At 49.0% G+C, this 21,982-nt stretch overlaps 1 protein-coding gene and 1 long non-coding RNA gene across 3 annotated transcripts in view; one reads left to right on the forward strand and one right to left on the reverse strand.

Annotated features, from left to right (window-relative positions):
- Positions 1–5,565: 5,565 nt before the first annotated feature.
- On the forward strand, positions 5,566–19,856 carry SLC4A9 (solute carrier family 4 member 9). Of its 2 annotated transcripts, XM_061423671.1 has the most exons (22): positions 5,566–6,047; positions 6,397–6,557; positions 6,851–6,964; positions 8,500–8,555; positions 8,699–8,856; positions 9,105–9,192; positions 9,548–9,702; positions 10,012–10,128; positions 10,310–10,484; positions 10,624–10,757; positions 10,924–11,186; positions 12,273–12,331; positions 12,544–12,732; positions 12,861–12,974; positions 14,166–14,327; positions 14,474–14,652; positions 15,290–15,362; positions 16,765–16,833; positions 17,038–17,211; positions 17,786–17,941; positions 18,297–18,389; positions 19,432–19,856. In XM_061423671.1, the coding sequence occupies exons 1-21, from the start codon at positions 5,620–5,622 to the stop codon at positions 18,348–18,350; spliced, it is 3,078 nt and encodes a 1,025-aa protein (XP_061279655.1). In that variant the 5' UTR covers positions 5,566–5,619; the 3' UTR covers positions 18,351–18,389; positions 19,432–19,856. The 2 variants fall into 2 exon arrangements, with proteins under 2 accessions (XP_061279655.1, XP_061279656.1); XM_061423672.1 differs by lacking the exon at positions 12,544–12,732.
- LOC133251348 (uncharacterized) overlaps positions 14,947–21,982 on the reverse strand; it is a 43,255-nt gene continuing 36,219 nt past the window's right edge. Inside the window, exon 2 of the long non-coding RNA XR_009737589.1 lies at positions 14,947–21,644. This is a non-coding gene — a long non-coding RNA (uncharacterized LOC133251348). The remainder of the gene's footprint in view (positions 21,645–21,982) is intronic.

Raw genomic sequence — 21,982 nt, forward strand, 5'->3', positions numbered from 1 at the left:
GGGTTGAGAACCACTAACATAAGACATATTCACATGGAATATGAATATCTGTATCCTTTATAAAAGCACTGTTCTAGATATTACTACATATAAGGCCCCTGGCCAGTGCCTGAATGAAGTACAATAAATTCTCTTGTAGCTCAGTGTTAGAAAGTTTGGCTCATCTGGTATCTGGTAGAAGTACTTCCTTTTATGAGACAATGCAAGTGTAGAATTCATATGTTCCCTTTTTGCATCCACCGCCAGGAAGCTCACAGTTAAGCTTTGATGCTCAATTACAGCAATTATCCCCTATTCAGCATTTTGAGGACAATTATTTCTTTCTTCTCCAATTTCATTTCATTACGGGGTTCTTTAATCATTCTCTAAATACTTGTTTCTATGTCTCTTGCTGTCTAAACCTTTTCTGGAAGTAAGGGGAGCATAAGTAATTACTCTGAAACTCAACAATCACATACCTGCAGTTGCCTTTCCAACAATTCCTGAGCCTGGCAGTCTGGGTCAGAGGCGCCTGGTAGAGCGATTCAGACAGTTTTGCTCTTTTTCCTCTGCTTCTTTCTTTCAAGTGGTTCAGAGGTAAAGAATCTGTCTGCAATGCAGGAGACCTGGGTTCAATCTCTGGGTTGGGAGGATCCCCTGGAGAAGGAAATGGCAACCCACTCCAGTATTCTTGTCTGGGAAATCCCATGGACAGAGGAGCCTGGCAGGCTATAGTCCATGGGGTTGCAAAGAATCGGACATGACTGAAGCAACTAACACGATTTCCTTTCATAGGCTCTCACTCTTCCACTCCAGATGGAGTCTGGGTATTGTGAGAAGTGGAAGCAGGCTTCAGCTGTTAGGGTACGCTCCCAAGTCTTGACTGGATGTTGGTGGTCTGGGGTCAAAGTGGGGTCAGAGAAGGGCACCCCAGCTCCAGGACGAGAGAAGCCCAAAGCTCCAGCTGGAGAGACCCTCCTTCCACACACATTCCACACCTTGTCTGAATCCCTCAGCGAGGAGCTTTGAAGCTCAGGTTGAGGCATGCAACTGACCCCTTTTTAAACCCTGGGCCAACCAGACCCTAGTTTTGATCTTGAGCAAGGTACCTCTCTGAGCCTCATCTGCTTCCTCACCAGAAATGAGAATGTTAGCTATCTCAAAGGGCTACTACAAAGACTCACTGAGATAACCTGCTAGGTGTTCAGGCAGTGACTGGAACATAACAAGTGTTCAGAAACCACCAGTGGCTGTTCATTCCAGTCTGCTCTGGGTTGGTATGACTCATAGGCCTGTCTGCTGCCCCACAGCTGTGAGCTCCTGGAGGCAAGAGTATGCATTCAATCGTGGCTCCTCATTCATAAGCTTAGTGACTATGGCAAAGTGCTTTCCTTTCTGAGCCTCAGTGTCTTTACAATAAAATAAGGATAATGAAATACACCTAAAATTTGTGGTAAGAGTAAAAATTTGAGGTATGGGCATTTGAAAATTTATTTTAGTTTTAATCTTATGAATATTTTCTGTTTTTTTCTATAATGTGATGTGAAGTCGCTCAGTCGTGTCTAACTCTTCGCGATCCCATGGACTGTAGTCCACCAGGTTCTTCTGTCCATGGGGATCCTCCAGGCAAGAATATTGGAGTGGGTTGCCATTTCCTTCTCCAGGGGATCTTCCCGACCCAGGGATCGAACTTGGGTCTCCCGTGTTGCAGACAGACTCTTTATCCTCTGTGCCACCAGGGAAGATATTTTCTATAACAAATATAAGTTATTCATATATTATAAGTCATTTTTTTCTAAAAAATGCTTTTTTTCTGGGGGAAAAAAAGAAAAAAAACTTAAATTTATTGAATACTTGCTACTCAATTTTAGGTGCTGTTCCAAGCACTTTACATACATTATTTCATCTCATTCTCACTCCCATTTTATAAATGAGAAAACCAAGTCTTGAGGAGCAATTTGTCCAGTTGGGTGTAAGTGAATCTATACATATGATAAAATTGCATAAAACTATACACACAAACACACACAGACACATGAGTGCCAATAGAAACAAGTGAAACCTGAATAACGCCTGCAGTCTAGTTAACAGTGTTGTACTTATGTCATCATTCTGGTTTTGATGTTGTACTGTTGTTATGTGAGATGTTACCACTGGGGGAAGCTGGATGATAGGTACCAGCCAGAGACTTACTTTTTTTTCTTGCAACTTTTTCTATAATTAGACTCACATAAACAGTTTTTTAAAAATAAATTAGAAGTTTGTAAAAATAAAGTTTTTTATTTTATTTATTTTTAAAAATTTTTTTAATTTTTTTAAATTTTATTTTATTTTTAAACTTTACATAATTGTTTTAGTTTTGCCAAATATCAAAATGAGTCCACCACAGGTATACATGTGTTTCCCATTCTGAACCCTCCAAAAATAAAGTTTTTTAAAAGCTTGTCCTAAGGATAATATAAGAAAATGTGCCACGCACAGTGGTTGGATGCAATTGACATTTCAGCATACATTTTCTTTTCTCTCCACTCTAGAAGTGACTATATTCATCATTTTTAATAGTAACAGCCTCGCTTTATTGTGTTTACTATTTACCAGGCCTATTTTACATGCATTGTTTCTTTAATAAAGCCTATGAAGTTGGCACGTTTATTATTCCCCTCCTGCTGATAGGAAAACTCGGGTTCTGCGAGGATAAATCTCTTCTCCACTTGCTAGACAGTGACCAAGCTGGAATTTACACCCAGGCAGCCAGCTGATGACAGGGCTCCCCCATGTACTGCTAAAGGTCTGCTTTAAACACTGTTGCAGTTTTGGTAGAAGAAAACAGGCTCAGAGGCGGGAAGAGCTTTGCTCAAGAACACCTGACAAGTCTGTGACTGAGCCAGGAGGAGAACCAAGTCTTTGCATCCTGGGCCAGGGCATTTTCCAGGGCTCATGCCCAGTACTGATCTCTCAGACAGCACACTTTCACTGGCCCTGTCTGGGAGACCACTGATGCCCACAGACAGATCTTCACTCACTCCCTCATCAACCTGTGCAGCTCAGAGCACTTGAGACTTAAGAGAAAAAAGGGTCTGGAGAGGATGGAGGCATGGTGGCCTTCTACTATAGGCAGCCTGGGGAGCCAGAGTAGCTGGGGCCAGAGAGGGCAGGGCAAACCCTCTGAACTTTAGCTGGAGTAGGGGTGGGAAGGGAGGACATGTTTGTGAGGGGGTATTCATGCTAAATCCAGCTCCTGTCCCCCTCAGGCTCCCTTGAGTCACTGGCCCCTGGGGTTAGGATGCATTCTTGAAGGAGTGGTCACAGGGATTCCCTGAACTTTCAGTTCTTAGGCCAGTTTCTATTCATCCTGGATTGAAACCAATTCCCCCCCTCAGACTCAGCACTCATTCCCAACTGGTAATATGGTGACTCGATCCTCTAATTCCTGCCCTGGGACCTCCGTGAACTTGGAGATATTTACCACAAGTCCAGACCTGGAGTTGGTGGGGAGGACTGGCCTGAATCCCATTTCTCAGAGAGGAAATGGGTCCCAGGTATCTAGTGGGGGGTTTGATTGACCCACATCAGATGAGCCTGATGGGTCTCTCGCCCCAGGCCGTTGCTCCCCGCTACACCCCAAGGCAAGGCAAAGTATTCAAGGACCTCCTTCGGGCCGCCCCTCCATCTGTGCACTCTATGGGCCCGCTCAAGAAGCAAACTCCGCCGCTTGGCCCAAGGGAGCGGCTCTAGCGATCCAGTCCGCGGGGAGCAGCGCCCTCGTGTGGTCTCCAGAAGAAGCGCAGCGCTTCCCTTAGCCCCGCCCTTTCTATGAGCTCATTGAACAGGTATTTATTGAGTGCCACTAGGTGCTCTAGGGGCAGTGGTGAAGAAGATAGATAAAATATCTACTTTGTGGACTGTACATTCCAGTGTGTGTGTGCGGAGGGGTAGGCAATAAACGATTAAAAATAAATAAATAAACAAGGCAGTTACTAGTAGTGACAATTGCCGGGGAGAAAATAAAACAGAGAAAAGTGATGAAGAAACTAAGAATTCCATGAGTAGGTAATGTCTGAAATGAGACTTAGGTGACAGGGATGCAGTCCTGTGACAATCTGGGGTAAAAACCCTTCTTGCAGAGAGAAAAAGTGCTGCACAGACCCTCCCTCAGGAACAGGCTTCACGTAACAGAGGGAGGCCAGTGTGGCTGGAAAGGAGCGAGCAATGACAGAACAGTAAGAGCCCATCAGGGAGGTGGGCTGGGGCCAGACTATAGATCAGATCTTCAGGTCATGACAGAGTTTAATTATTCTACTAAGAGTAATGAGAATGTATTGTGTGGATTTTCAGCAGAATAAAAGGACCATTACGTTTGAATGAAATGGAAATGTAGTTTAAACATTAAAAATAAAAATAATAGGGCTTCCCTGGTAGCTCAGTGGTAAAGAATCTGCCTGCCAATGCAGGAGACACAGTTTCGATCCCTACTCTGGGAAGATCTCCCATGCCATGGAACAACTAAGCCTGTGCACCCAACTATTGAGCTCAAGCCCTAGAGCCCAAGCTCTGCAACCAGAGAAACCACTGCAGTGAGAAATTCACACCTTGCAATGAAGAGTAGCCCCACTTCATGCAACTAGAAAAAAGCCCTTGAAGCAACGAAGACTCAGAACTGCCAAAAATAAATAACAAGATTATTAAAATAATAATATAATAGGGCTTCTCTTGTGGCTCAGCTGGTAAAGAATCTGCCTGCAATGCAGGAGACCTGGGTTCGATCCCTGGGTTGGGAAGATTCCCTGGAGAAGGGAAAGGCTACCCACTCCAGTATTCTGGCCTGGAGAATTCCATGGACTGTATAGTCCATGGGGTCGCAATGAGTTGGACACAACTGAGTGACTTTCACTTACACTAATAATATAAAAAGGTCCTCTTGGTTGCTTTGTGGAGAATGAAAGAGTGGAAGCAGAGAGATCTCCATAAGAAATTAGAAAGCTGCTGAAATAATTCAGGTGAGACGTGATTATAGCTTGGAACAAGGAGGTAATGTTGGAAGTAGGGAGGTGTGGTTGAATTCTGGGTCTGTTTTGAAGGTTGAGTCAATAGGACTTGCATGTTAACAGACCATGTTCTCCCTTGCTCATCTAGCTCCAGGAACTCCTCCACACACACACCCTAGGTGGCTCCTCCATCTTCACTGGGGGGCTGAGTTAGAGAGGCCAATCCCAGGCACACAGCTAAATTAGGAAGTTTCCAGGTGTGGCTGAACAAATGAAGTTAAGATGCGGACCTATGTTCTCCATGAACGGCCTCCACTTTCCATCATTAGCTCATTTAATGACAGGGTCTCTGCTTGCTGTCTCCCTTCTTCGTTAGTCTGCCTAACTTCTACAGACCCAGTTATTTAGTAGGCCTCTGTTTCTCCAAATGTATATCCTCAGGGTGTGTTGGTGACACCCAAAACAGTCCTCTGTATTTTGTGTTTGTATTTGATACAGAGTATGGGGTGGTATAATCTGGGGGTCAGTCCTCAGACCCAAGCCAGTGATAGACTCCCATTAATTTACACAAAATACAATAGGGTCAGACCTGATCCCACAGGAAACACGCATAACACTTTTGCTCCAGGTTGGGCGTTTCTGGAGAGCCTGGAAAATGTTAGGTTGGCCTCACACTCAGGCTAGCCAAGAGGGGAAAACAACCACAGGGGAGGTGACCAGTTGGCTCTGGAGTCAGCAGGTCTGGCTCTGTTTGTGTTGTATGGCGGGGTGGGGGGTGCATTATAAATGCAGCCAGCCAGAGGGCCCCTGGCCTCAGAACCTAGGACCACACCAGTCCCTGAGAGTTTGTAGAAGCTTCACTGAGATGAAGCTGCCAGGTCAAGAGGAGTCTGACATCTCCAGTGCTAGTGAAAATGTGCCCACAGGAGAGCTGGACAGTGGCCCTGGCTCTGGCCTCAGCCCTGATGGCCCCTTAGACACAGACAGCAGGGAACTGGAGGTACCCAAGGACCCTCCGCTCTTCATTCAGCTGAATGAGCTGCTGGGCTGGCCCCACGCACCCGAGTGGAAAGAGACAGGCAGGTGAGTGGGATCCAGGACAGTTTTATTGGGTCCTTCCCCTTCCCCCATTGGGTCCTCCTCCATGACCCCAGCTCTTCCTGTGTGCGGGGTTGGTATTATCACCTCCAATCATGAGTTTCTTTTTGTGTTCCCCATTTCAGACCCTCATGCTCTATGGTGCTCAGCCTTTTCTGCAGTCTGGTTGAGTTCCCCAAGATCCAAGATGAGGGGGTGACTTCCCTGGGGAGGGGCTCTGTACCACTGGGCCCATGACTTCACCCTTGTCTCACCTTCCTTGGCTCTCCTGCATCCTCACTCTTGGACCTGGGAGAGATGCCCCCAGTAACACTGTCTGCCCCTCTCACCATAGGTGGGTGCTGTTTGAGGAGAAGTTGGAAGTGGGTGCAGGCCGGTGGAGCACCCCCCACGTGCCCACCATGGCACTGCCCAGCCTCCAGAAGCTCCGCAGCTTGTTGGCCAAGGGCCTTGTCCTGCTGGACTGTCCAGCTCTGAGCCTCCAGGAGCTCACAGGTGCCCTGGGACCCTTTGCTGGGAGGGCCTGGGCATCCTCATGATTTCTCTAAGATTTTCCCCATGAAGTCTTAGAATTTTCCAGAGCCCACCCCACCCTACTCTTGAGAATTATCCACCCCTGTATCACAAGGAAGAGGTGGAAATGCAGAGGGGAAGAGCAAGTCCACTGGTTGGACTTGTGTTCCCTGAGACTCTTGGAAGGGAAAGGAGCCTGGGCAGAGGGGAAAGGGGAAGAATTCAGGGGCAGGGAGTTCTCAGGAAAGGATGGGAGCCCCACCTCTGTTCTCCAGAGCAAGTGACCAGAGTGGAGTCGCTGAGCCCAGAGCTGAGAGGGAAGCTGAAGGCTTTGCTGCTGCAGAGACCCCAGCACCTCATCCAGACCCCATGCACCAGCCCCTGCTGGGGTAAGAGGGCCCTCCCTGGGCCCAAGACCAAAATCCCTGGGGTGGGAGGACCCCAGGTCTCCCCTCACCTTCCTGGACCAGCAGTGGCCTGGCATTGGGTCAGACCTCAACTTAGGACTCGAGGGTGAGAAGCAGCAGGGGCAGTCCTGAGGGGAGAGGAAGGGCTAGAAGCACAAGGGCCAGAGCTCCATGAAGAGATGTTCTTGGCCGGCATCGTGGTGAGCTTTACACACAGCAGATCATTTCATCTTCACAACAACACTGGGAGGTAATACCATAATTATCCTCATTTTAGTGATGAGAAAACTGAGGAGTAGCAGGGGGTAGGTGTGCTCCAGTTTCCATAACAATGCAAAGCTGGTCAGGGAACCCTGGTGGATCCACCCCCAAGGCCTGTGGTTTTTTATAATATATAGATATTCAGTTCAGTTCAATTCAGTTGCTCAGTCATGTCCGACTCTTTGGAACCCCATGGACTGCAGCATGCCAGGCTTCCCTGTCCATCACCAACTGCCGGAGGTTACTCAAACTCATCTCCATTGAGTCAGTGATGCCATCCAACCATCTCATCCTCTGTCATCCCCTTCTCCTCCTGCCTTCAATCTTTCCCAGCATCAGGGTCTTTTCAAATGAGTCAGCTCTTCACATCAGGTGGCAAAAGTATTGGAGTTTCAGCTTCAGCATCAGTCCTTCCAATGAACACTCAGGACTGATCTCCTTTAGGGTGGACTGGTTGGATCTCCTTGCAGTCCAAGGGACTCTCAAGAATATTCTCCAACACCACAGTTCAAAACCATCAACTCTTTGGCACTCAGCTTTCTTTATAGTCCAACTCTCACATCCATACGTGACTACTGGAAAAACCATAACCTTGATGAGACAGACCTTTGTTGGCAAAGTAATGTCTCTGCTTTTTAATATGCTGTCTAGGGTGGTCATAACTTTTCTTCCAAGGAGTAAGTGTCTTTTCATTTCATGGCTGCAGTCACCATCTGCAGTGATTATGATATACTGCTGCTGCTGCAAAGTCGCTTCAGTCGTGTCCGACTCTGTGCGACCCCATAGACTGCAGCCCATCAGGCTCCCCTGTCCCTGGGATTCTCCAGGCAAGAACACTGGAGTGGGTTGCCATTTCCAATGCATGAAAGTGAAAAGTGAAAGTGAAATCGCTCAGTCGTGTCCGACTCCCAGCGACCCCATGGACTGCAGCCTACCAGGCTCCTCTGTCCGTGGGATTTTCCAGGCAAGAGTACTGGAGTGGGGTGCCATTGCCTTCTGCAGATTACGATATAGCTTTTATTTATTATTATTATTTGTTTGGCTGTGCTGGGTCTTCCTTGCTGAGCAAGGGCTTTCTCTAGTCACAGCAAGTAGGGGCTGCTCTCTAGTTGGGCTTAGTTGCTCTGTGGCACGTGCGATCTTCCCATACCAGGGGCTGAACCCATATTCCCTGCACTGGCAGGTGGATTCTTAACCACTGGACCACTAGGGAAGTCCCCAAAGCCTGTGCTCTTAAACATAATCCTGTTTTGTAGGATCTGCCCATCCAAGAGAGGCTTCTCAGGAGGAGGAAGCCCCCCTGAAGGAACAGGTTTGTGGCCCTTCCAAGGGCAGGGCTGGGAGAGAGGTCAGGGGAGCCACCCTCCACTGGGCTCCTCATCAGTCAAGGTCCTGCCTACATCCTCTCCCCTGAATAACCTTTCATCGTCTGTGTCTCCTTGAACCCCCACCCAGCATCAGAACCCTCTAAGACAGAAGTTCGCTGCAGGGGCTGAAGCAGGAGCTGTGCTGGCAGGACAGCTGGGCTTCCTGGAACAGCCACTGGGGGTCTTTGTGCGACTGCGGGATCCGGTGGTACTGGGGCCCCTTATTGAGGTGCCCCTCCCCAGCAGGTGAGGTGGCTGAGTTGGGGGTCAGGGATCCTGGAATCCAGAAAAGGCCTTTACCCAGGAGGGTATTAGGAAGTCTTTGGGACCAGTTCTTTAGGGTGTGTGGGGGGTGGTGCTTAGGGAGGGGTAGTGGTTAGAGCTGCAAAGACGGTGTGAGCATGTATACGGGGAGTAGTAATGAGGTCAGAGGCCAGGGCTGCCCTGTGAGATAGCAGCCTCTGATTCTCTCCAGGACCTGGTTCTTTCCTCAGGTTTTTCTGCCTGCTCCTCGGTCCCCCTACACTGGGAAGGGGCTACCATGAGATGGGCCGAGCAGTGGCCATCCTCCTCAGTGACCTGGTGAGCTGGACAGGCATGTGTGTCTGTGTGCATGCACATAGGCTTGTGTCAAGTGAGTGTGTGTGTACTCTCTAGGTGTGACTGAGTACGACAGTGAAGCAGAATGTGGCTTCCTGTCTGTGAGCAGGAGGATTGAAATTGCCTTGGCTACCACCACAGCCCCCCTTACCTAGCACAGAGCTGGCACACAGTAGGCACCCACAGATACTCCCTGAATGCATGCATGCCTGAATGAATGCTTAAATGACTCATCTGCCTATGTGGCCTGTGTCTAGTTTTGAAACTGTGAAAATGCATGTAAGAACAGATCTGTATTTAGACTGTATTTAGTGCCTCTCTTTGCCCCTATCCCCAGCAATTTCAGTGGAGAGTTCGGCGGGCCAGCAGCCTTCATGACCTTCTGGCAGCCCTGGATGCTTTCCTAGAGGAAGTGACAGTGCTCCCTCCAGGTCGATGGGACCCAACAGCTCGGATTCCCCCACCTAAATGCCTGCCCTCTGAGCACAAAAGGTATCTGGGGGGTCATCATGCCATAGAGATCCTTCCAGTGTTGAGGAAGGGAAGTGGGGGAGGGGGGCGAGAGGAAAGGGTAAGACCTGCGTTCTGCTGGACCACTCTGTGGCTGTGAGACCTTGAGTACGTTCCCGTGCTGGAGCCTGGCTTTCACTATTAGAAGGCGACCTGGACCTTGTGGAGTTGCGGCGCCCCCAGCCCGCAAACACACAACCCGCCGCCAGGGGGCGGATCGCCGAGAACTCTGGCGCCGAGTCGCGGTCTGGTAGCAGAGCCTTAGCCAACTCGGGTTCCCCTGGTCCTCAGGCTCCCTTCGCAATTGCGGGTGGCCAAGGGGCCCTCTGTCCGGAGAAGGACCCCAGCTGAGGACAGGCACGGCCGCAGACAGCACGCGGCTAACCCGGAGTTGCGGCGGACAGGCAGGTGAGGCGTGCTGAGGTGGAAGCCAGGGTACCTTGGGTGGGGGGGGGGGGGGGGGGCGGGGGCAGTGGGGTGTCATGGGCTTGAGGTGTGCAGTCACTGTGGGGGACGCGGGGGGAGGCTCACCTGGCCCCAGGGACTTGGGATGCTGAAGCCTGGATCACTGACAACCCATGGGCGGGAGGCTGTTCGGGGGCCTTGTCCAGGACGTGCGGCGGAAGGCCTCGTGGTACCCCAGCGACTTCTTGGACGCCCTGCACCCCCAGTGCTTCTCGGCCGTGCTCTACATTTACCTGGCCACCATCACTAACGCCATCACTTTTGGGGGTCTGCTGGGAGAAGCCACCGACGGTGCGCAGGTGGGTGGGTGGGAAGCAGGCCTATCTTCTGTGTTCAACCAGCCGTGCCCAGGCCCTCCTCTAGTGTCTATGGTTGGGCTGAGGAGGCTCCCAGGGAACTTGGGTACCTGTCCTGACAGGGGCCATTGTTGGCTTCTAGGGGGTGCTGGAAAGCTTCCTGGGCACGGCAGTGACTGGAGCTGCCTTCTGCCTGATGGCTGGCCAGCCCCTCACCATCCTTAGCAGCACCGGGCCAGTGCTGGTCTTTGAACGTCTGCTCTTCTCCTTCAGCAGGTAGGAGAATTCCCCCACCTCACCTGACCTCACTAGCACACCCTCAGCCTGGTCTCAGCTGGGTTAGTAGGGGAGGGTAGAAACTGGCTCCAGGGGCACCTGACCTGGGTTAGGTTGGGAGTAAGAGTGGGCCCAGGCAAACCCTGCTGTCTCTTACCTCCCCCAGAGATCACAGCCTGGATTACCTGCCCTTCCGCCTGTGGGTTGGCATCTGGGTGGCCATCTTTTGCCTGGTGCTGGTGGCCACGGAGGCCAGCGTGCTGGTGCGCTACTTTACCCGCTTCACCGAGGAAGGCTTCTGTGCTCTCATCAGTCTCATCTTCATCTATGATGCTGTTGGAAAAATGCTGACCTTGACCCATGCCTATCCCATCCAGAGACCTGGCTCTCCCATCTATGGCTGTCTCTGCCAGTACCCAGATCCAGGAGGTGGGTGAGGGAACTTCTTGTTGTTTGGTCACTAAGTTATGTTCAACTCTTTTTGCAACCCCATGGACTGTAGCCTGCCAGGCTCCTCTGTCCATGGGATTTCCCAGGAAAGAATATTGGAGCGGTTGTCATTCCCTTCACCAGGGTATCTTCCCCACCCAGGGATCAAACTCACATCTCCTGCATTGGCAGACAGATTCTTTACCACTGAGCCACCTGGGAAGCCCGAGGGAAATAGGGAGCTTGGCAAAATAAGGGAGGATGCAGGAAGGGTTGTTGTCCCCTTAGTTAAGTTCAGCAAAATGCTGAGTACCTACCCAGTAGCCAGCAGCAAACTTCCTTTCTTTGGTTCTGAGTCAGATGAAAAATAAGTCAACAGAGCAGGCCCAATTTCATCTTTTACTTCTGCCAGTGCTAAGAGAAGACCATGGTTATATCTATGAGTATGTGGGCTTCCTAATGATGAAACCAAAATTGGATTGACTTACTCACCCAGTCATGGCCATGCTGGACAGGGACTGTCTCACCCTAGAGGAGCAGAGCTCAATGCATGCAGGGTGCTTACTCCCTAGAGAGGGAGAGGAAGGGGCAGGACCAAGCATGCCCAGCTTCTTCTCCCAAAGTCACCAACCAAATAAATCACCACTCTTCCCCTGGGCCATGTGAGTGACAGGGTGGAGAGGAGCTCGGACTATTGCACCAGCACATTTCCTTCCACATGGCCAGGAACACCAGGACTGGGGAATAGGCATCCTCTCAAGAGTGCCAGACTCTGTACCAGGCACGAACAACAATAATTCTGATGCTGGTGGAAACACACAAATGTGTGTGCTCAGTCATTTACTAGGCACTTGCTTTGGCCGGTCCTGTGCCAGCCACCAGGGATACAGATAGGGAGGGAATTTGAAGGGATAAGGGCAAGAGGCAGTGTCCTGAGAACAGACTGGGTAGTGACTGGAGTCAGCAGACAGATGAGTCAGAACAAAGAACTCTCTGGTTCAGCTGGACCTGTGAAATTAGGCTTCTAATTAAGGCTGGAGAAGGTTCCCAGGGGAAGAAAACTCACTTGAATTCTCTGCTTCCCAGGAAATGAGTCTCAGTGGACAAGCACAAACCCTGAAGACAGAGATGACATCTTGAGCATGGTGAGGGCCTGTTCCTGGGAGGGCCTGAGAAAGAGAGGGTGGAGGTCAAAGAAGTTAGTGGTTCCAGGCTCTTCTGACCCTTCATAGGCCACTGAGGCCCAACCATTTGCTATGGCTGGAGATGTCTTATCTGGTGTCCTCAGTCTCATTGGGCATCAGTGGACCTTTATCCCACTGCCCATAATCCCAACCTGGATGACCTCTCCACACAGGACCTAGGCCTGGTCAATGCATCCTTGCTGCCCCCACCTGAGTGTGCCCAGCGGGGAGGCCATCCTCGTGGGCCCGGCTGTCATACAGTCCCAGATATTGCCTTCTTCTCCATCCTCCTCTTCCTTACTTCCTTCCTCTTTGCCATGGCCCTCAAGCACGTAAAGACCAGTCGCTTCTTCCCCTCCGTGGTGAGTGTCACCTGGACTTCTGTGGGAGAGAACTGGCTCTTGGCCTTGGGCCCTGTCTGCAAATGGGAAAGGGGGAAGAAGGAGGGGGTGGTGGCCTGAACCTGACTGAGTGTCCGCTGGGTGGCCAGGTACGCAAGATGCTGGGTGACTTCTCCTCAGTCCTGGCCATCCTGCTAGGCTGTGGCCTCGATGCCTTCCTTGGCCTAGCCACACCGAAGCTCATGGTGCCCAGAGAGTTCAAGGTGAGAGCTGGGCATGGAGGGGAGAGGGCAAAGCAGGGTCAGCAGACAGGACCCTAGAGGAGGAAGATGAATCGATACCACACTTCTCTAGCCTTCCGTTTTCTCATTCATAAGATAGAAATAGTATAATAATGGTCTTACAGAATTGTTGTGAGGGCACATTGTGTACCAGACACATAGTAAGCCTAGGATAGGTAGCTACTGTTGCAGGTAAGAGGTTAAAAGAGTGGGTTCTGGTTAGCCAGCCCTGGGTCTGAGTCCCATTTCTGTCACTTCCTAGCTGTGTGTCTTGGGAAAGTTAACCCACATTCTGAGCCTCAATTTCTTCATCTATAAAATGGAAATAATAAATAACAATAGTTTCTGCCTCATAGCTTGTTTTGAGGTTCACAGAAGATCATAGTCCCAAGCACTGTCACATTACTGGGACTGACTCATACCAACACCTCAATTAATGCTAGTTATTGTTGTTCTGTGTTCTCCCTACCCTCGGCATGGCCCTACTTACTACTCCCCACTCTCTACTTTGCACCCCCAATTGCCTGCTCTGATGGGGTCAAGCTAGAGCTCCCTGCCCAGGGCATGACAGTGCACAGGACAAGGCTCAGCGCTCACTTAGTACCTAAACTTTGTCGGTGCATTTGGAGACCTCCCCTCCAGCTTCCCTCAGGACAGGAAAGCAGGGTGGCTCCAAGGCTCCAAGGCAGCCTTAGGGGCTCAGAACCCAAGATAGCAACTGAGGCCCTCCCCGACACAGACGCCTTGTAATCAGAGCAGACGCAGACACACCCAGCCCTATCCCTGCCCCAGCCCCAGATCAAGGCAGGTCTGAACCTGAGTTGCCCGGCTCTTGGTGGGGGAGGAGGGAGGTTGCTTAGGGAGAAGTGCTCTGTACATCAAGAAGTGTGGGTGGGCCTCATCCACTACCTCCTCCTCTTACAGGGAGGGAAGGACCCTAAGACTCAAAGTCCAGAGCCCCTGGTTCCAGCCCAACCCCCAGGCTGGTCTCCGTCCTTCTGCCCTGGGATGCGCTGAACCAGCTGTACACACACAGACTGCTCCCACCTAGCATCCAGTGTCTTACAGTGGGTGGGGAGGGGGGCATTGTGGAAGAATGCCATGGCTAGAGTGTGTAGATGAGGTGTTCTTAAGATAGCCTCTCCAATTTGTCCATGGACTCCTCTTCCCCAGCCCACACTCCCTGGACGTGGCTGGCTGGTGTCACCTTTTGGAGCCAACCCCTGGTGGCTGAGTGTGGCAGCTGCCCTGCCTGCTCTGCTATTGTCTATCCTCATTTTCATGGACCAGCAGATCACAGGGGTCATCCTCAACCGTGCTGAATACAGACTGCGGGTAAGGCCTGCAGGGTCAGACCCCAGGTCCCTAGCCCAAGGGACAGGAGCTCCAGGGTGGGGTCTGGGTTCCCCCTTTCTCACCCCAGAGGACAGAGGGCCCAAATCTGGGCTAGCTTCATCCTCACTGCCCCACACCGCCTGCAGAAGGGAGCTGGCTTCCACCTGGACTTCTTCTGTGTGGCTGTGCTCATGCCCTTCACATCAGCGCTTGGGCTGCCCTGGTATGTCTCAGCCACTGTCATCTCCCTGGCCCACATGGACAGTCTTCGGAGAGAGAGCAGAGCCTGTGCCCCAGGGGAGGCTCCCAGCTTTCTGGGCATCAGGTAAAGCCAGTATTCAGGAGACTGGAATGAGACGTGGGCAGCAAAGTCGGGTACTGGGTACAGCGCAGAGTTATTTGGGCAACTTAAATTCTAAGCTGGTGACTCCAGAGGGCTCTCTCACTGCCCCATGAGCACTGAAGTGGGGTGAATGGGTGGGTGCTGGGCTCCTTCAGTCATGGGACTGGGAGGGGCCTCCAGGGGAGCATCATGGAGGTGAGTGCGAAGGCTGAGCAAGGATGAGGTGCCACCTAAGAATCCCACTCCGTGTAGAAGCACTTCATTGATATTATAGAGTAACATCACAAAAACAATTTTATTGGAAATGCAATCTAATTGTTGAGAGTATGGGAAATCAACTTTGTACATTATGAAGTAAAAGTTTTTATGGTGGTATAAGATTGCTTAATTTTCCATCAAAATAAAAACAAAGACCAACTTTGAACTTGAGCTGCTGAAGAGGACTGGGACCCTCATATAGAGGTAACCTGTCCCTTCTTCTCCACCAATTTTTCACACCAAGCTCAGATCCCCTCCCTTCCAGGGAACTATCAGGGGATCCCTCCACTTCCCTCATGCCAGGGCCCCCAACCTGGCACCCCAGGGGCTCCCCCAGAGCTAACTCCTCCTTTCCCCACAGAGAGCAGAGGCTGACGGGCCTGGCAGTATTCATCCTCACAGGAATCTCCATCTTCCTGGCACCTATACTCAAGGTACCTTAAACAAGCCAGCATCAGGGTCAAGGCAGTAAAAATAATAAATATAGCAAGAATTGACATTGGCTGAACATTTACTACATACTGGGCACTGTGTTAAGTTTTCTTCACCCACAGTCTCATTTAATCCTGGCATAACCCATGAGAAGCATATACACTTTTAAAGTGAGGAAGCTGAAAGTTAAAGAGGTTAAGGAACTTACAAGAGACCACCAAGAGACCTGGTTTCTCAGATCTATCTGAGAACCTGAACTGTGACCCAATTGGCTTTCTACCCAGTGGAGCCAAGTAGAGACACGCCATCATCCCCAGGGGCCAAGCACTAGCTACTCTTACTCCATACTCAATGAGGCTTAGACTAAGAACATGATCATCACAATCCAGGAAAACTTCTGAGGCAAAACCCCTTCACATCTCCCTCACCAGATGTTTATAGAATACCTGCTGGAGTGCAAGGCTCTGAGAGGCACCTGGGAGAAGGGAATGGGAAGGGGAAGGATACTGAAAAAGAATATGGAACCAAGCCCCTGTCAGCAACACATACACATGAATAAAAATTATGTAACAAGTAACAGCAGAAAGGTTCAACAAGCCAGTACAGCAGAGCAGTCAAGGAGGGTGTGGAGAATTGCACACAAGAGTCACTGGCAGGATGACAGGAGGTTAGGGGAGGGAAAGGTCATGGAAGCTGGATGAGAGGAGAGTAGTTGAAAGAGCCAGATGGACTGGATCAGCCGCTGACTAAACTAGGTGACTCCCGTTCAGCAGATATTTACCGAGCATAAGCCATATGCCAAGTACTGTTCCAGGGACCGGGGATATAGTGGTGATCAAAAGAGGTCATCCACATCTTGCATTCTGGTGAGAGGAGACAGATAAAAACAATTAAAACAATAAAATAGGATAATTTCAGATAGTGATAACTTCTATGAAAATAAAAGAGGGTGGGGTGATTTTAATGGTGCACTTAATGGCAAGGCCTTTCTGGGGTGTCATGACAGGAGTAATGAGAGGGAGGTCAGGGAAGAGCATTTAGGTGGAGGGACTAGCAAAGCAAAAGGCCTTGCAAAGGGGTAGAAGTAAATGTGGGCATATTGAGGAAAGGAAAGGGGGCCAGTACAACAGGAACAGAGAGAACAGAGAGGAATGCGAGAGAGGAGTGGAGAGGCAATGGGCAAGTTACTTAGCCTCTCTGAAATCCAACTTCTCCATCTGTAAAATGGAGACAATTATAGAATTTACCTCATCTGACTGATGTGAACATTCAATGAAATCAGGCATGCAAAGTGGGTATGTTTAGATCTTGGAGGCTGGAGGCTGGGCTTGGGGGCTAAATGGGGTTATCTGGGCAGCTAGCAGAGGCGAACTGCTTTGCCAGCTCTCCAATTCTCTCTACCAGTTCATCCCAATGCCTCTTCTCTATGGCATCTTCCTGTACATGGGGGTGACAGCGATTAGCAGCATCCAGGTGAGCCCATTACTTCCTGCCTACATTTGCTAGTTCTCCTCCTCTTTTCCTGCTTCTCCTGGGCACAGAGCCTCTGCTGCCACACTCTGGATGGAGAGGGGACCAAGGGAGCCTTCTGACCTCCAAGCTAGGCTTGGATAGCTAACAGTGACACCCTCCAGACTACCTGAGTACCCTGTTTTCTTCCTCCCCTTGTTCCCCCAGTTCACGAAGAGGGTGCAGCTATTATTGATACCAGCGAAGCACCAGCCAGACCTTCTGTTCTTGCGGCATGTGCCCCTGAGCAGGGTCCACCTGTTCACAGCCATCCAGCTTGCCTGCCTGGGTCTGCTTTGGATAATCAAGTCTACCCCTGCAGCTATCATCTTCCCCATCATGGTGACTTGTGGCAGGGTTGGGTGGTGTCCTGGTGGCTCTGAGCCTGGGAGGGTGGTCAAGGCCTCACAAGAGGAAGAATCTCTCCTCTGTCACTTGTCCTGGCTCTGCCTGGTTGGGAATCTCAGGACAAGGAAAGATGGCCAAGGGATAACTGTGAGGCTCTGGACCTGGGATATCTGGTTTAATTCCTTTCCCAACCTCTTTGGGCTCGTCAACCACAGGTAGGGATAGAAGGCCCAGAAGGAAACTGAGGACCTGGGAGAGGCAAGGCTGGCACTCTTTTACCCAGTTAGGTGATACTGTAAGCTTCTGGCTTTGTTCTTACCCACTGAGGAAGTTAAGAGTCATGGGCTTTGCTTTGGAACCAATCTGGTTACTACATCTCAGTTCTGTGACCTCTGAGAAGTTAGTAAGCTCCCAGGGTCTCAGTTTCCTCCTCTGTACAATGGAAATAACTATCATGTCTACCTCATACGAATGTGTTAGCATTCACTGAAACTATACACAATGCGGCTGTTGTTAACGTTCCTGCTGCTATTGCTGACAGCTCTTGGCTTTGTTTCTATCCCTGCAGTTGCTGGGCCTGGTGGGAGTCCGAAAAGCACTGGAGTGGATCTTCTCGCCACAGGAACTCCTCTGGCTGGATGAGCTGATGCCGGAGAAGGAGAGAAGCATCCCTGAAAAGGGAGTGGAGCCAGAGTACTCGTTCAGTGGAAGTGACAGTGAAGATGTGAGCTCCTGGAGAACAGGGCAGGGGTTGGGGAGAGAAGTCATCTCCAGGAGTTTAACTGAAGTATAATATCTCTATTAAGTCTGAAGATCTGATCAACACAGTGACTCCTCCTAGTTCTGTATTAACATAGGCACACTGAAGGAGTGAGGGAAATTTTTCTTCATATGAGTCCAGGGCTGTATGAGGGTTGGAAATGGTCGGGGACAAAACTCTTAAGTGGATTGTCTTACCCAGGATCTTTGTCTTAAGGTGGATTTATATCCTTTCACTCTCTGGGTCCTTTTCTTTCTGCTCTTTCTCTCAGTCTTTTGTCTTTTTATTCCCAACTCATCTTGAGATCTCTGTTCCACAGTCAGAACTGATGTATCAGCCAAAGGCTCCGGAAATCAACATCTCTGTGAATTAGCTGGAGTAGCAGTATGGAGTTGAGACCCAGGAAACTGAGGTAAGGGTGTGAGGGAAATGCCCCCAGGGTCGAGGGTGGGGCAGTGGGGGCTCTGGTGGTGGAAAGCTCGTCTGTGTGCTGAATGGCTGTTTCCTCTACATGTTCCAGTCCTTCATGAACCCCAGAGTGGGAGTGGGTAGGAGAATCTCTCCAGAGGAAAGCTGGAAACAAGAGAGGGTACCTGGGCCTGGCTCCCTGTGGCACTGAAGTCTAGCCAGTAGAGGGAGCTCAAGCTCACATCAACCTGGCAGGGATGGGAACTGGGGAAGGGAAGGGTTCGAAGATAAAAGAATGGAAAGGAATGGGAGGAGAGAAAGAGAGGATAAAGCTCCCAGCAGCTTGCTTGCTTGCTGAGCCTTGGAGGCTCCTTCCAGAGGCTGCCAAGAACCACACTACAAACAAGTGGGCGTGGGGGGTTCTTTGTCACTTGCCCTCTCTGCCATTCTTTTATTTTATTCATCTATTTCTCAAAATATTTTCTTAGCACTTCTGGAGTGTCCAGGTACTAGTGGTATAATAGTCACGGTTCCTGACCTCAGGAAGTTAAAATTCCTGTGGGAAAGACACACTGGAAACTGTTAGAGTGGGCTAGTGCTGGCTCAGGGAAGGAGAGGCTGTGGCAGCAGAGAGGCCTCCAAGGAGGGTGGTGAAGTGGTGGGAGCTGGGTAGGGCTTCCAAGAGGAAGTGGTCCATAATTTGAAAACTGAAGAACAAACAGAAGCTAGTCAGGATAAGATGAAGGGAAAACGTTCTAGGCAAAGGGTGCAGCACGTGCAAAAGCCTGGAATTTTTCCCCTTTGATAAAATGAACTCTTTAGGGTTTGTCCTCTCCATGGTTCCCCAAGTCCAAGAGCCTGAGTCCCCACCAGCTGCAGTGGAAAATTCTGGGGGCTAGAGGGAGACAGGGCAAATCATGGTCTAGCCCAGAACGAGATCTCTGAGCTCGCCTTACTCCTGGTTACTACTGCTGGCTGTGTTCATTGTTTTACTTGTGTCCCTGAGCACTTGCTCTGACCCCACTATGTCTTCTCTCTGTTCACAGGTATTTATTCAGGAAGTCAGGAAATTACTGGCCTTTGGCTTAACTGCCAGATGCTCAGTCAGCTGGGAGCCTGGAACACTGGGGCAGGACTGGAAGGCAGCTGGCCAAGACCTCAGTCACCCTCCTGAGCTGGGGGTGGAGAGTGGCAGGGAACAAGCAGGCTTGCTTTGTGGTTAGGAAAGTCTGGTAAGTCAGAGGGACTGACCAGGCCCCATTTACTCTTTACTCCATTAAAGGAACCTAAGTCTAGCAGCCCTTCTCATTTTGAAACTTCTATCCTCACAGATTCTCTTTTATACAATCAGGGGGTTGCCAGGGAACTCTTCTCAGTTTGCAAAAGGGAAAAATGTCCCTCTTTCCAGAATAAGTACTCCTCTATTTTAAAGTGTTTTTACATGTTTAAGAATAAACTTAATTTTTTTTAACCACAGAAGTGAATGAGATTACTGCAAAATATTGGAACACTCTAGAAATGTATAATTTTGAAGTGGAAACCATTCCAGAGATAACTAGGGCTCACCTTTTAGTATATATTGTTCAGGTTTCTTGAGTTCTATAACATGCTTGATACTTAGGATGCATTGGATGTTTTCCCCATGTCAGTACTGCATACATATCCAACTTATTCTTTTTGCATAGAATAAATAACTTTATAAGCTGGGAAAGATATCATATATATAAAAGAGTATATAAAATGTCTTCTGCAAGGGCAAGAATTTCTCCAGAGTATATACCTAGGAGTGAAGTTAAGGAGTAACAATAAAAAGAACACCTGCCAAAGAAGATATAGAGATGGCCAACAAACACATTAAAAGAGGATCAACACTGCCCGTTATTAGAGAAATATAAATCAAAACTACAATGAGACACCACCTCACACCAGTCAGAATGGCCGTCATAAAAACATCTACAAACAATAAATGCTGGAGAGGGTGTGGAGAAAAGGGAACCCTCTTGCACTGTTGGTGGGAATGTAAATTGATAAAACCACTGTGGAGAAGAGTAAAGAGGTTCCTTTAAAAATGAAACTACCATATGATCCAGCAATCCCACTACTGGGCATATAGCTTCAGGAAACTATAATTCAAGAAAACACATGTAAAAAATAATAAAAAACAAAAAGCAAACAAACAAAAAGACACATGTACCTCAGTATTCATTGCAGCACTATTTACAATAGCCAAGACATGAAAGCAACCTAAATGTTCATCAACAGATGAATAGATAAAGATGTTGTACATATGTACAATGGGATATTACTGAGCCATAAAAAGGAATGAAACTGATCATTTGTAGTGATGTGGATGAATCTCGAGTCTGTCATACAGAGTGAAGTCAGAAAGAGAAAAATATTTATATTGACACATATATATGAAATTTAGAAAGTAGCACTAATGAACCTATTTGCAGGGCAGGAATAAAGATGCAGACGTAGAGAATAGACTGTGGACACAGAAGGGGAAGAAGAGGGTGGGATGAATTGAGAAAGTAGCACTGACATATATACACTATCATGGGTAAAACAGATAGCTAGTGGGAAGCTGCTGTTAAACACAGGGAGCCCAGTCTGGTGCTCTGTGATGACTTAGAGGAATGGGATGGGATGGGGGGAGAGGGGATATATGTATACATATAGCTGATTCATATTGTTGTACAGCAGAGTGTAACACAATATTGTAAAGCAGTTATACTCCAATTAAAAAAATAAATAACAGACAAGTAAATAAATAAATAAAAATTTTAAAAGAACACATGTATCCAACACTCAGGTGAGAGGTATCCTGTCATTGATGGTGGCGTTATTCAGTCACTAAGTCATTTATGATTCTTTGAAACCCTCGGACTGCAGCATTCAACGCTCCCCTGTCCTTCATTATTGCCTGCAGTTTGATCAGATTCATGTCCGTTGAGTCAGGGATGCTACCCAACCATCTCACCCTCTGTCGTTCCCATTCCTTTTGCCTTCAATCTTTCTCAGCATCAGGATCTTTTCCAAAGAGTTGGCTCTTTGCATCAGATAGCCAAAGTATTGGAGCTTCAGCTTCAGCATTAGTCCTTCCAATGAATATTCAGGGTTGCTTTAGTTTAGGATTGACTGGTTTGATCTCCTTGCATTCCAAGGGACTCTCAAGAGTCTTCTTCAGCACCACAATTCAAAAGCATCAATTCTTCGGTGCTCAGTCTTCTTCATGGTTCAACATTCACACCTGTACCTGACCATTGGAAAAAACATAGGTTTGACTATATGGAACTTTGTCAGCAAAGTGATGTCTCTGCTTTTTAATATGCTGTCTAGATTTGTCATAGCTTTCTTTCCAAGAAGCAAGTGTCTTCTAATTCCATGGGTGCAGTCACCATCTGCAGTGATTTTTGGAGCCCAAGAAAAAGAAAGTCTGTCACTGTTTCCACTGTTTCCCCATCTATTTGCCATGACGTGATGGGACTGGATGCCTGATCTTAGTTTTTTGAATACTGAGTTTTAGGCCGGCTTTTTCATTCTGTTCTTTCACCCTCATCAAGAGGCTCTTTGAGTTCCTCTTCACTTTCTGCA

The sequence above is a fragment of the Bos javanicus genome, chromosome 7, assembly GCF_032452875.1.
Source record: "Bos javanicus breed banteng chromosome 7, ARS-OSU_banteng_1.0, whole genome shotgun sequence".
Lineage (NCBI taxonomy): Eukaryota > Metazoa > Chordata > Mammalia > Artiodactyla > Bovidae > Bos > Bos javanicus.

Coding starts and splice junctions, on each gene's coding strand:
- SLC4A9 (XM_061423671.1), top strand. CDS start 5,620: ATGTTAGGTTGGCCTCACACTCAGGCTAGCCAAGAGGGGAAAACAACC. Junction 12,332..12,543: donor GAGATGACATCTTGAGCATG/GTGAGGGCCTGT, acceptor CTCTCCACACAG/GACCTAGGCCTGGTCAATGC. Junction 15,363..16,764: donor TCCTGGCACCTATACTCAAG/GTACCTTAAACA, acceptor TCTCTCTACCAG/TTCATCCCAATGCCTCTTCT.